Genomic DNA, 13357 nt, shown 5'->3' with positions numbered 1-13357 from the left:
AAAACGTTCAGCAATACTTATGCTAATTGGGTAATAAGGTACACTAATTTTCATTATCTGGGGGTGTAACAGGCTTTTAATTCCAGTCGGAGAAAAAGTTACGCAAGTACCAGGGGGAGGGGAAACGTTAACGTGCTAATTTCTGCTTTTCTTTACACTGCAGCCAATACACACATGTAACAGGTACAAGCGAAGGGAGGAGTAAGACTGGAAATCAGCAACTTTTGCAGATTACAGAAATGCACTCTTAGAAATTTCGCAAACGTGAAACACGAGGAAATCATAGATGTACATCTACACTAAATGGATTGCCATTAGATGTATTTTCGAATCCGAGCCAATTGAATCCATTACAACTTCAACAAGCAGAAAGTAAAAACTGCACAGAAAAACTGGTATCAATGTCATAATGTGTTCTGACGATGCAGTTCATACAGCATCCCAAGTCAGAAGCATTTTGCATGCTTTGCAGACCACATATTAGCAGCTTCAGACTTTCTGAAACAACTACTTTTCAGAGAACAATTATAATTTTATAAAGTCGGTCTCGAAAAATCACAGGCCTACAAGCCGAAAGAATGAAACCTGTTGTTTAAATAGAAAATAAAACTGAGGTGCAATCAAACTTTTTTTCAGTAAATTCAGGGGTATGGAATCTAATAAAATATCTATTTGTTCATGGGTAGGTTGCTTCATAAATCTACTTGTTCTGTAACAAAATCCACTTGTCCCTTTGGTGCCATGTAGTGCGGCAACAAATTATGGCAGCAATCTATTATTTTAGAGCTCTGATACAGCCTCTCTGATTATGCCAGGGCTCATATCATAGTAGCGTTTGAATACTAGCACGACTCTTTAGTTGCCACATTTTCGCAGATCTACATACTGGGGCTGAAGGCAGTGGTAAGTAATAATTCCATGGTTAGAATGCCCTTTTGAGGCTGTGCAAACCTACTAACTTACATGTTTAAAGGGTTTTCCCCAATTCTTCTCTAATCTTTTCCCATACTGAGAAATGCTGGAAATTTACTCCTGACAATGGCAGACGTAAACTTTCTTCCAGAGTTGGGGAAAAAGTGGTTGGAGGGAAAGTGACCTTGCAAACACTCAGATTTTTGCATGAGCAAATCTACACATGCATGTTTTCTCATGCTAAAATGCAGTCCACAAATATTTTTTCTGAGTATTATTTCTTGTGCTACTTCTGTAAATTCTTGGGAATTCATGAAATCTGTGTAGCTGCACTTAATGCAAGGAAATATACCATGGGTGCACTCTGAGACTTTTAAAATAATAATTGGGCCCCTAATATGGTCTGGCGTTGACCATGACCTTTTGCGTATATTAAAATTCTGTGTCTCTCTGTGTCTCTCTCTGTGAGTGACTGCGTTCTGTTCTTTCACAAGGAGCATATTGGCAAACAAAGTAGTTTTGTTCAGTGCCAGTAACTACTGTGGCACTGTGTACTTTCTGAGACCAAAAACAATTTTTGCTTTTTCCAATGTTTGTTTTAATGGCGAGGTCCCGGCAGCTCCCACACCAATAAGGCTTTAAAAAAACCATGCCAAAACCACTTCCCTATGAATGCAGACACGGACCCCTTGGGGATTAGAGTGGGGACAGTTTGAAAACCTCTGCTCTTGACTGCTCTTTAATAACCTAGAGAAGCCACATCTTTAGGGCCGAAGTTAAATGAAAACTGCAATACTAATTAGAGTTCTAGCAAACCCCTATGCATAAAAGACTGGCTGAAGAGATACTACTTAGCATAACAAAATGAATGCTTAGATTTCGAAGCTACGACTTCCCAGTACACAATCAAAGAAATTGTTACGCAGCCATGAATCGGATCTAATTTGATAATAACCTAGTCTATTTGAGTAATACTTGGACATTAGGTCTTCAGGATTTAAAATAAAACAAAAACAAAAACCATTGCTGCTGAAGAAATTTTTTTACATTTAAAAAACCCACCGATAAAATAACCATAAAAGGTTATAATTACTAAATAACCGATATTTCTGCATTAGAATCCAGTGACTTGACGTTTTAGACAGATAGTGATCTGTAATTAACGTGAACATGTTTCAACTTCATCTCAAATTCACTCGCTAAACGTCGAGTTACAGCATCAAAAGACCAACCTCACCCTTCCTACACAAATGCAAACTGCAAAACACTGCCATATGATGGCTGAAACCAGTTTTCAATCCCACAATCAAAAGACTGACTGATCCATGCTTCTACTGGAAAATGGCAGATAACTGCCGGGTATGAAGTATGAATGAAGGCGAGTATATGCAAAACGTACTACACATGCCCATTTAACCATTAACCGAGGAAGCTACAATAAAACCTGCACTATTGGAACTATCAGGTAAACTGCAATGCTCCCCCACCCCAAATTTATAAGTATTAGCAAAGCTAAAAAGTCTTGCCTTTTGAAAGGCTTTAGCAGCTCTTTTGACTTTGGCAATGCTTCCTGCAAATACTGAACAGCACTCGGCAAAAAAGCCAACTCTCCAGTCTGAGTGAGATGTCCTGGGCATGCAAGGTGGTCATTTTTAGGTCGAGCCTAGCGAATGCGCTGCCCTAGGAAAACGACCTCTTGGAATCACTCTTGACTTTTCACGCTTTTTTTTTTTTTAAGCATTTTTTCTATTGGGCTTTGCTTGTCTCTTTCTAAAAAGACAGCATGCAATTGGGCAAATGCGGGTGCATGCCCCACCTTTCCCAGGGAATGTATCCGCCCACGGCCTACGGCTTGTGGTTACGAGCAGGGGCGCCATCTGTTCCGGGTCATGTCACCATCTGTTTTTTAATTGGCGCGTTAGCCATGCACACATGCCCCCCGCTTCTCTCTCGCGTCATTCTTTTGAACCAACCCTCCCTTCACATGCCACATGCACACGCACAGCCCAAATTCTGCAGGAGTCCATGGTCAGAAGAGCACAGTTATTCATGGGTAAATGTGCACTTTGGCACAAGTTTAGTTGATCTCTTTGTCTTCTCCTTTAACTTTCATAGAACTCCTGTTTTGTGGTCATTGCTACCTACAAATCAAGAAATTTACATTGTGATTCTGAAAATGAGACGATTGATGTTTGTAACATTACATTTAATATATACGTGTTTGGGAAACTTCTATAACTCTGTATAAGTTCGCATCAGCAACAATGAGGCGTTAGCAGTTATTTTGTTGCGCAAGGCTAATTCAATACGGGTTTGGCAGTTGTCTGAGAGCTTGAGTGAACGGCAGTTGACGCAGAGATGTTGTATTTACTGATTTATTTTAACTGGCCGATGTACTGAACCGTGTGTATTTGTGGCATGCATTGTTCAGGAGTTGTCACGTCACAGTAACGTTCAAAACAATCAGGTTGAATTCATGCATTAATTGTATTAATGATGTTGGGATTGGAAATCGCCCTTGCTCTCAGCCTCTTTTCTACGCAGTCAGCGTAGCTTGTGCTATTCCAGTGGCTTATGAAGCCATTTGTGCTGTAAATTAACACGGGCAGAAGGGAGTTGTAGTCGTGACTATCCTGCCTCCCTACGGCGCTCCGGAACAGCAGCCTGCAATTTGATCGTGCGCGTAAGCTGGTGGGATGGAAAGGTCAATTGATTAACCAATAGGCAAGGGGAAAGCTTCCAGAGCGTGACCTAGACGGCCATGTTGGACATCATTTTGTAGAGTTTCCGGCAGTTGTGCACGTGTTCACCATGGTTAGAATTATTTTTCTAAATATTTGAATAGAAGCCTGATCACATTTTGCGATCATACACACCTTTCTTTTTTAGAAGTTATTGTAAATTACATGTTTTAAAATATTCGCTAGAATTAACGGGGGCCTTAATACAGTGTGTTTTTGTAGCTATTGTGACTCTTGAAGTCATTTTGCGAAGAACCTAATGAAATCTGAAATAAAAAAAATGTTTATATTGCCTTGTGGATGCTTCTTTTGGATGATTTCCATTCAAAGATGGCCGCATGCTTTGCTGGAGCTGCTGATAGATTTGCTGGCTCACACCTTATTCGACTCTCTCAGCTTACCACTGAAATGGGCCTCCCCTGAGCCGCCGACCAGGGGCATGTTTAAGAAAATATGCTTCAGTTGCCCGTCTCCCAAGGCACATACAATAATATAAAACATAACTAAAAACTTATAACATCCCAAAGGCGAGACCAATTTGCTATGCCAGTACTTGTTAGGTCTTGGCTCAAGACAGCGCGTGCGCTGTCTCGGAGACATGCTGTATTTACTTTGCAAGCTTCAGCCGCCCCTTCAGGCTTTCCATTTGCTGGATCCAGTCTCTCTCTTATTCTTTCTTCCCATTTGTCCATGGCATATATTTGTCATGTGTTTCCTCTCAGAGAGCAGGGCCAAGTACACCATCCCTCCACTGCTCTCATTTTATGACAGTCTTTTAGGAACTTTTTTTCTTGGTTTGCCAGCCCTCAAACGGTGTTGCCTGCAAAATGCATCCAAATTGCAGTAGCCAATGTTTGTTAAAGTAAGGCAATGGGGTGCAGGATATTTAAGTTTTCTTTGGCAAGTGAGTAATACTTAAGCTTGTGTGCTTAAGTGTAGAGCTTCCAAGCTCTGCTTCTGCGCACATCACCTTTACGTCCTTTCGGAACCATGTTACATTATTTTTAAACACATTGGTTCAGGGGGTTTGTTAAAGCGCTGCTACTCACCCGTAAGGGTTTCAAGGCACCAGGGGTTGGGGAGGGCCGGGGGGGTTGCAGGTTCCAATCCATCAAGGAGGGGGGGTCTGTCGAAGAGCCAGGTTTTGAGGTTTCTTGCGAAAATGGAGAGCGATGTCTGTCTTGAGGTGGAGCAGAAGGGCGTTCCATGCTTTGGCCATTAGGAAGGAGAAGGAGTGGCCTGTGCAATCAGACAGCTTGGTTTTACAGTTAAAGGCCCAGACGGCTATTTAGGGAGTTCTACCTCTCTGAGAGCTGACATTTGTTTTTGCAGTGAACATAGGAAAGTGTAAATCATTTAAAAGCCAAAAACATAGCTGCAGCACATATAAAACTCTCCATTTAAATAAATGGCACAGATGAGCATTGTTTACTATGTAAGAAACGACGGAAAACATGTAAACAATATTTATTAACCGTAATCTTTGGATCACATTGTTCTGCGGTCAAAGTGAGAAGTACATCAGATATATTTCCAATTGTGCTATTTTACATAGATTTTGGCAGTTGGAAGTCTGCACAGAGAAATACCTTGGAGAAGGCAGGGGCAAAACAGTATGCTTCTTGGTCTTCGACAAGGCCACTGTACACAATTACAGGACAGGCGATGACGTCAAGGTGTGAAGCATGTAACATATCTGGGAAAGATGGCCCCCTCCGGTAGCAGTATGATGAAGAGGTACTTGCTGTTACTGGCACAGGAGAACTTTTAAGTTCAGACTGCTGGTGAGTGACAGACAACACATTAAACTCCTATCACTAGTTGCAGTTAACACGTCAACAGTATTAGTACAAGTTTTGGAGTTGTCAAGACTCTTATTTTGCTAAGCGTTTTCTTTTGGTCTCGGGCAGAAATAAAAAACACATTAAATGGACTATACATTTTTGGTGCATCTGTGAAGCGAACCCTCTCACATATCCCAAAAAATCAGTTCTTACAAACCAAGACATTCCAGTGCTTGTTTTGTTTACTTTTAATTTGGCTGACCGTAGTGTGATGAAGTATATTTGTTTCACCACACAAGCACACATACGTTATGACGCTGTGGCAACCACTTTTTTCCGTTTACTTTTCCGTTCTGTGATCACAAATGCACATCTTGGAACAGTACATTTCAAACCAGTGTGAAAGCACATAATAGAGGGCCAGGGGAGTAATGGAGGAGAAGCAAGCCGAAGAGCTTGGAGGAGGTTCGGGATAGATGCAGGGCTGGGCAGAACAACACAGAATGCAGTAAAGTGAGGTGGGAAGCAGCAGAGAAAAAGAAAACGTGCTCCAATGCAATGCTGATATGATCACTACAGATGTGAGCGGTGGATGCAAGTTAGGTTAAAAGGATTTCTAAAACGCATAGCAGTCCCAGCTACGGGGCTTCACAGCGCTACACCATTAACACAAAATACCACCCAACTATAGATCGGAAGAGAAGGGGAGAGCCTTGGATAAATACAGCAAGGAATTTAAACTGCAACTAGCCAAGTTTTTAGTGCTTTCCTGAAGCTAAGATGGTTCTGCGTTTTCCTTCAATGTAGGGGCATGTTTCATACAGCTGGGGCCAGGGCACGGAAAAAGTTGCGGCCTGATCTCATCCTTTTGAACCATGGATTAGGGGCCAGTTATAAATCAACAAACAAAGGGTCTAGTGGGTAATTATGGTTGTTAAAGTCCAGCGAAATTAAGGGCACCTATTGCATACATGATCTTGTGAGTGTGCTCAAGTCTTTAAACTGCATGTGTTTCTCAATGGGCAACCAATGAAGTTTATGAAGGAGCCCGGAGGCAGAACAAAATTTGGGGAGAGGAAAAAAACAGTAACCAGGCAGCAACATTTTGGACAAACTGTATACTCTTGATAACCGATCTCCTGGCGCCCAAATAAAGAGTGTTGCTATAGTCCAGGCACCACAAGATTAGGGACTGAATTATCAACTGCCAGATTTGAGGCTGGAAGTTTGGTTTGAGTCCTCTCAAAAGGCCAAAGCAAGTGCCTGCTAGTGTTCTAACTTGGGTTTCTAAGGAGAGTGTGTGGTACAACCACATGCCTAAATTCTTTATGACCTGTTTAGATTTCGGAGGAGGCTCCAGGCCTTCTTGCCACCAGTGTTCTCCCCAAAACACGAAATGCTGCTCCAGGAGGAGGATCTCCGTTTTATTAGCATTTAGCTTTAGGCATTTATTTTGCATCCAACTGGTGGCTGCAAGCATGCATTCCTGGAAATGTGGAAAGGTGTGTTCCAAGGTTCTCTGTGAGGAAGAAAAGGGCGGGGATATTACTTTAAATGATCCGTCGCTTAGGAAGGAAGCAAACCACATTAGGGCCTTACCACATATCCCTATATCATGAAGATGCCGGAGAAGCACCGTATGCAATAGTGTGTCAAATCCAGCACTCCCATTTAGGTGAACGAGGGCAGATGAACTGCCTTAATCTGCTGCTCTGCAGCGTACCTTCGTCACCGCTAGGAGTACAGATTCTGCGCAATTTGAGGGTCTAAAGCCATTTTGCAATGTGTCCAAAATTAGGTATTCCTCCAGCAACTTAGTCAGAAGCCAAATATCTTTCCACTACTTTGGCTAAAAAGAGCAGCAGGGAGATACTGGCTCTAGTGAAGCTGCCAGTTTCGTTAAACTGTCGACAATGGAAAACATTTATTTTGCTAGATTATTACTGTTAACAATTTTATTGGCAGCCAGTGAAGAGTATAGAGTGCCACTTGTGGTAATTAAATTGTAGGAATACTCTGCAGTAGTTGTGCCATAGCATTCTGGATGATTTTTATTTTTTTTAATGACCAACGTTGGGCTGCCCAGATAGAGAGTTGCTGTAATCAAGACGAGAAAGAAATAGTGCTTGATTCACTGTCCTTCACTCCTCCATTACGAGCCATTTCAGAGTCTTCCTCAAAGCTCTGAAGAGGACAAAGCAGCAGGCTGCAATGTTCCTTGCCTGGGAAGTCATGTAGTGATATTTATCCAGAGTAATTCCCAAACATTTTACCTGTAATTTGGGAGGTACACATTCTCCTACAGACGTAGGCCAGTTAAATTAGTCACAGAATGCTGGATTATTACCGCCAAGACCTCTGTTTTGTCCCCATTTAATTTCAAGCAACTGGCTGCCATCCAGCCTGACTGAACCCAAGTTATGGCTGTTCTAATATCTTTCCTTGCTTGCATGAGGGACCAGTGTTTCATTGGGCCTTTGGGCAAGGGTCCATGGGAGAGGAAAATGTAATCAGAAGAGATCTTAGTTTTGGCGTCTGAGAAATGGCAGAGAGGTAGATGGTGCAAGATGGGAGACCATGTTTTTAAAAAAGGGCTGAGGAAACAGCCCACCTAGCAAGGCAATAGCTATGTCGTGTGAAGCAGGTGTAGCAACACTAGCAACCAGGGTCTGAGAAACCCAGTGTATCTCTAAAAATACCAAGCATTTGCAATTCAATAGGTCTCGAATTTGCGAGCGTTTGAGCTATTGCCCTTGTAAATGACAATGCCTTTTACTTATTTGTTTTGACAACACTGCCTGCCTTTCTTCTCATAAGCAAGGACTATAAGTACAAAGTGCGTGTTTCCACACCGCTTGCAGGTTTTCTAAACACATAAATTAAAGGCATTGTCATTTACAATGTCAATAGCTCAAACTCTCGCAAAAGTGAGACCTATTGCATTGCAAATGCTTGTTATATTTAGATGGCGCAAGGAATCTTAGCCTGTTGCTTTTGCTCGCGGCGGGGGTTGAAAGAGCTTCTTCTCTTAAGATCGGACTATCAGTCAGGGTGACCAGAGAGTATAGTCGGCTAGACCAATTATTTTTTTCAGCATCCCATGATTTTCTTGTTGACAAAATAATATGGAAACAGTGTGAGAGATTTGTCTAATTTAACCCCTTCAGCGCGGCGCGGATTTCCGCGCCGCACTGAAGATTCCGTGCGCGGGCGGGGCCATGACGGAACGGTTCCGTCATAAGCACAGCCCAACCGACGTGCATGACGGAACCGTTCCGTCAAGCGCGTCGAAGGGGTTAAGGATGTAGTTATCAAAGGTGCAGCAGGTGCAGTGACACCGGGGCCACTTGACCCCAATCCATGGCTGTTTTTTTACTACCGAACCACGCGATGGGGCCTAATTTCCTAGCTTCCATTACTGCCCATGGCCACTGGTCTGATTGTGTGCTGCTGAAGTCTTGGGATCTTTCGCTTTACGTGGCTAAAACACGTCCTTTCACCAGCAGCTACCAGCATAAGGTGCACGGCAAAGGGTAATCCGCACCGTGGAGGGCAACTGCAGATTTCAGACAGCAGGGACAGGGTGTTACCGGCAGGAAGAGGCAGACGGTTCCACCCCCTTGGGTTCCATCACAACACAAGGCGATTCCAAAACCATTTCCTGCAACTCCTGCGACGCAGGTGTCCCCTAATCCACCAGGGGGCACGCAACCCTTCGAGAGGGGCCACATTCAGCCCAAGGCCAATTAATAGCTGTGAGGTATGGGAGACAGGAGGGGTTCTCAGTTATGGGTTATGCCACTGACCTTGGCATGGCACTGCAAAACTTAACATGAATTCAGCACAGAGAGGGCACTGTTGATTATCTTCAAATAAACGAGGACAACGAGAATGGAGAAGTCTGCAATGCTAAACGGCTATTTTGGATCCGTTACGGATTGGAAGTAATCGAGCATGAAGGCGCCTTCTTTAATTGTTAGTGAGAGCCCCTTTCACGGGCGACGACATTACTCAAAAACGCTTTGCATTGTGTGACTTGTAGTTTAGTTCATCAAGCCCTGCAAGCAGCCTGTCTGTTGCTGGCTAAAGATTTCACGCGGGCTATGTGTCCGGCTGACAGTTGTGTTTGATGGACCTGCATTGTAGTGTTCCTGTATCCGGCTCAAAGGCAGTTCGAGGGAGGAGATAGCCCCAGGGGCTCACTACACACTGACGAGCTCTTCTCTGCGGATTTCAAGCAGAAAGCAACGAAAGGTGGGGGTAGGTTTATTGCAGCCATTTGTCCTGACACCAGCTGCTCTTCGCTTCCTCCAGGAAGGAATGCAAATGAATCCTACTTTAGATCTCTTCACCGTGACCTCCTTGGAAAAATATATACAGATATGTTATCACTGCGGAAGGAATCCTCAGGGAACCACAACTAAATCGTGTATTCCTTGTACTCCCTATTATAAACAAGCGCGTGTCTGCCTTGTAGTGTGGCACGCGGTGGGAGCTTGTGAGGCAGAGGAGACGCCATGCACGCACATGGTTTGTCTCCCTTCGCTCACCAAAGCCACAACAATAGGAGTCTCACCAAGCGATGCAGCGCATGCGCTGCGTTCGCTTGGTGAGACCTAAAAAGGGTATGGGGTTAATTTTTCCTTGGTTTGTTTACAGTGGAGCACACTGTAAAAAGGTGGGGACAACACTAACTGCTCTAGTTTAGTAGATAACTGTAGAGTGTATGAGCGCCTGGTTGTTTTTCAAATGTATGTGTATTACAGTGCCATAGCTGATTGTATCACCAGGGCTGATTTCAGTGTAAGCTAACATAATGTCATGGTTCGATAAATGTATTAAATTGGCCTACCAAACAGATCATCCAATATATGGATGTCCTATGAGACCCATTGCGGCCAGTGGAGATATATTACGCGCGCACGTGTGTGCAGTGATATTAGAGTTGTTCCAGATGGGCACACATGTATGTGGGAAGCCATTAGAGCACAGTGTGTGTGTTCAAACATCTGTTGAGCGGGCTAGAACGGGGCTAAGTGGGTCACTCGTGTCTTTGTGACCTCTGTAGACGATCCATGGCCCGTAGTGTTATTTTGTGCATGATTGTAGTGCCATCCAGATGGGGACTATAATTCTCTGGTAAAATAGTGTACGCCATTAGTTTTAACTCCATATCTAGTTTGAGACATCTTGAAATTGTTGTGGAATGAAGTTTAGCTGCAGCCAGTCTGGGTTGTGCACCTTCCCATATGTATTGAGTTGTCCAGGCTTCGGAGTTGCGTCATGGCTATTGTCAAAGGGATCATGCCAAAAATGTAGTTTAATCTGGGGGCCACTACCATCTTTACAGTATGGATCTGTCCCCAGAGGAAGACATGTTGCAGTTTCCATTGTTGAAAATCTGTTTCCATCTATTCTGTTAGAATCAAAAATCCGGGATAATACAAGGGAAGTCTCTCCTAACTAGTATACCTTGCTATTTGAACTTGTAGGGAATACACTTGAATGGTTTGGCACAAATGGAGTCGTTTGTCGTGGCAGTACTATGCATTGCTTTACACTTTGACCAGGTTATTTTGTAACTGGAGAAGGCTATTCGTATTAATTAGTATTAGGATTGGCACAGATGTTTCTTAGTAGGACAGGCTGTCTGCATATAGCATGATCTTCAGTGCCCCTGTAGCCGTAGGGATTTCCTTTATGCAGTTTTGTTTTGTCTGATCACAGTAGGCAATGGTTCGCAGGTGCCACTGTGCATGGCAGGAGCGTGATTACTTCAATTGAATTTCAGGTTTTTTCAAGCTTAAAATGTAATGTTGTAACTAACGGTTTCACCTAACTAAAACGTCACTATAACCTTTTTTTTTTTTTTTTTTTAAAGTATGTATGTGCTTCTAATGAGTTGAAAAGATCAATATATGTCACTAAAGTATGGCGGCCACAGAAATATCAGAATGGAGATAGGGGCACGACTCGCCCAGGCAAAAATCACTATCAGCCAATCTGAACATTTCATCAGGCCTTTACACTGACCATGTGATTATGTTCGTCTAATCCTTTTAAATCCAGCATTGAGACAGGCCGAAAGTGCCGAAATGCGTCTGCTGATTAAAAGTAAGGAGTTCCTGACCCCACGAGTGCTCTGTGCTGTTTGTGTGTTGAATATTATCACGAGTGCCATCCTCATGCTTGTAGCACCAGTCTGTTGAGTTACTACCTGGTGTAGAAGAGTAAATACTGGTCAGGGTTCACTTTACGTTGCCAATTACAATCTAACATTTTTATGAAAAAGGGTTGCAACTCCAATCCTTTCTTTTTTTTTTCTGCTTGTGAAAAGATAATGCAGTGTAGCTAGTTGTATAGGACCAACAGATTTCTGCTTGTCCCATTTCATGCATGGGTTAACAACTCCCATCCTCTTTAAAATGTCGGCAGACCACTAGAAGGGAATCGTTGTGAGCACTTCTGTTTACTTTGTTAGACATTTTTCTAATGATGTTTATGGTCTTTTCAGCAAAGGGTGGCTTTGTTTATTGAATTCTTGAATTAAGCATTTCTTGTAGGCTGCATATAATATCATAGTGATGTATGTGGCTGTTTGTAGTGAAATTATCTAATGGGCAAATAGTGAAGTGGATTAATAAAGTTCAAGATCATGTATTGACAGTAAATTACATAGATCGGTACTCTAAACTTGTTTAGATTTCAAGGGAGGTTACATGTCCTAACCCAACTTGTCGCCTTGTCTTTTAAGTGCCAAAGCCTTGATCAACACCTATGTCTCAAGGTACCCAGCACTGTAACAAAACCAGTAGAGCACACCTCTTTGGTTTGACTGCAAGTCGTGGTCCTTCTATATGGCTCATGATGTAGTTGGTGTGTCATCCCTGGCTTGTAAATTCTAAATTAACTCGCATATAGATTTATTTTTTTGTAAACACTTTTTTCTTTTTTCTTTTAGGTGTTGGTGGAATGAGCGTTGCATGTGTGTTGAAGGGAAAAACAGTGCTTTGGCAGGACTCCTTCAGCCCCCACCTGAAACACCACACTCACAATACAGCTAATCCCACCATGCCTGTTGTGTTGTCATCTGGATCAGGGGCTCAGGCACAGCAACAGCCAGCTCCCAATCAGGCACTGGCAGCAGGACAGCACTCCAGTCCTGTCCCTGGATCAATAGGGGTCGCGGGTCGCTCTCAAGACGACGCAATGGTGGATTACTTCTTTCAGAGGCAGCATGGTGAGCAACTTGGAGGAGGAGGAAGCGGTGGAGGAGGCTACAATAACAGCAAGCACCGCTGGCCAACTGGGGACAATATTCATGCGGAACATCAGGTAGGAATCGTTTAACTGTCTGCAGGATTCAATAGAAAAGCCATTTTGGAACGTCTATTGTCTGCTAGCGCTGTTTGCCCATGTAAGTCTCAACACGTTAGCCATCTTTGGTAGAGGTTTTGTTTAGAGTCCTACTTTTAAGGTCTGTGGTAGATCACACTGAAGTGGCTTAACACAAAATTACATTTTAAAACCTTCTACCTCTGGCTTTACTGCTTTAAATATTCAGCCACAGACTGTGCTTTTTAAAAAAAAATGTAAAATGAGGTTGACTCTTCTTCCTAAAAACGTTCCCATTCAAGTAAATACACGTTAAAATGGCAGTTATTTGAATATTCATTGCTTTAATAGATGTGTTGCTATAGAAATAATACATTATCCATTTTACCGTAGATCACAGCATTCTCTGATTTGTGCTGCAATAGAATTCTAGCTTTGTTACATGCAGCAGAAAAAGTAAACCCTTGTGCATAGCTAAAGCATCCTATAGAATTTAATTTTGATTTCTGATCTATATTAATACTATTTTTGTCATTTTGAACTAATCCTATTCTTTTCACACAAACTTGGTGTTCATGATAGCAT

General features: G+C 42.7%; 1 protein-coding gene across 24 annotated transcripts in view; it reads left to right on the top strand.

Annotated features, from left to right (window-relative positions):
• The window catches only part of PUM1 (pumilio RNA binding family member 1), an 897051-nt gene that overhangs the window by 17713 nt on the left and 865981 nt on the right, over positions 1-13357 (top strand). For all 24 annotated transcript variants that reach the window (XM_085645644.1, XM_085645641.1, XM_085645638.1 and 21 more), the window contains exon 2: positions 12399-12772. In XM_085645644.1, the coding sequence (XP_085501770.1) occupies positions 12410-12772 (363 nt within the window). In that variant the 5' untranslated portion in view covers positions 12399-12409. The remainder of the gene's footprint in view (positions 1-12398; positions 12773-13357) is intronic.

Source organism: Triturus cristatus, chromosome 3_1 (assembly GCF_964204655.1).
Source record: "Triturus cristatus chromosome 3_1, aTriCri1.1, whole genome shotgun sequence".
In the NCBI taxonomy this organism is placed as follows: Eukaryota; Metazoa; Chordata; class Amphibia; order Caudata; family Salamandridae; genus Triturus; species Triturus cristatus.
The sequence above is the reverse complement of the archived record's forward strand: the minus strand, read 5'-3'. Positions and strand labels throughout refer to the sequence as shown.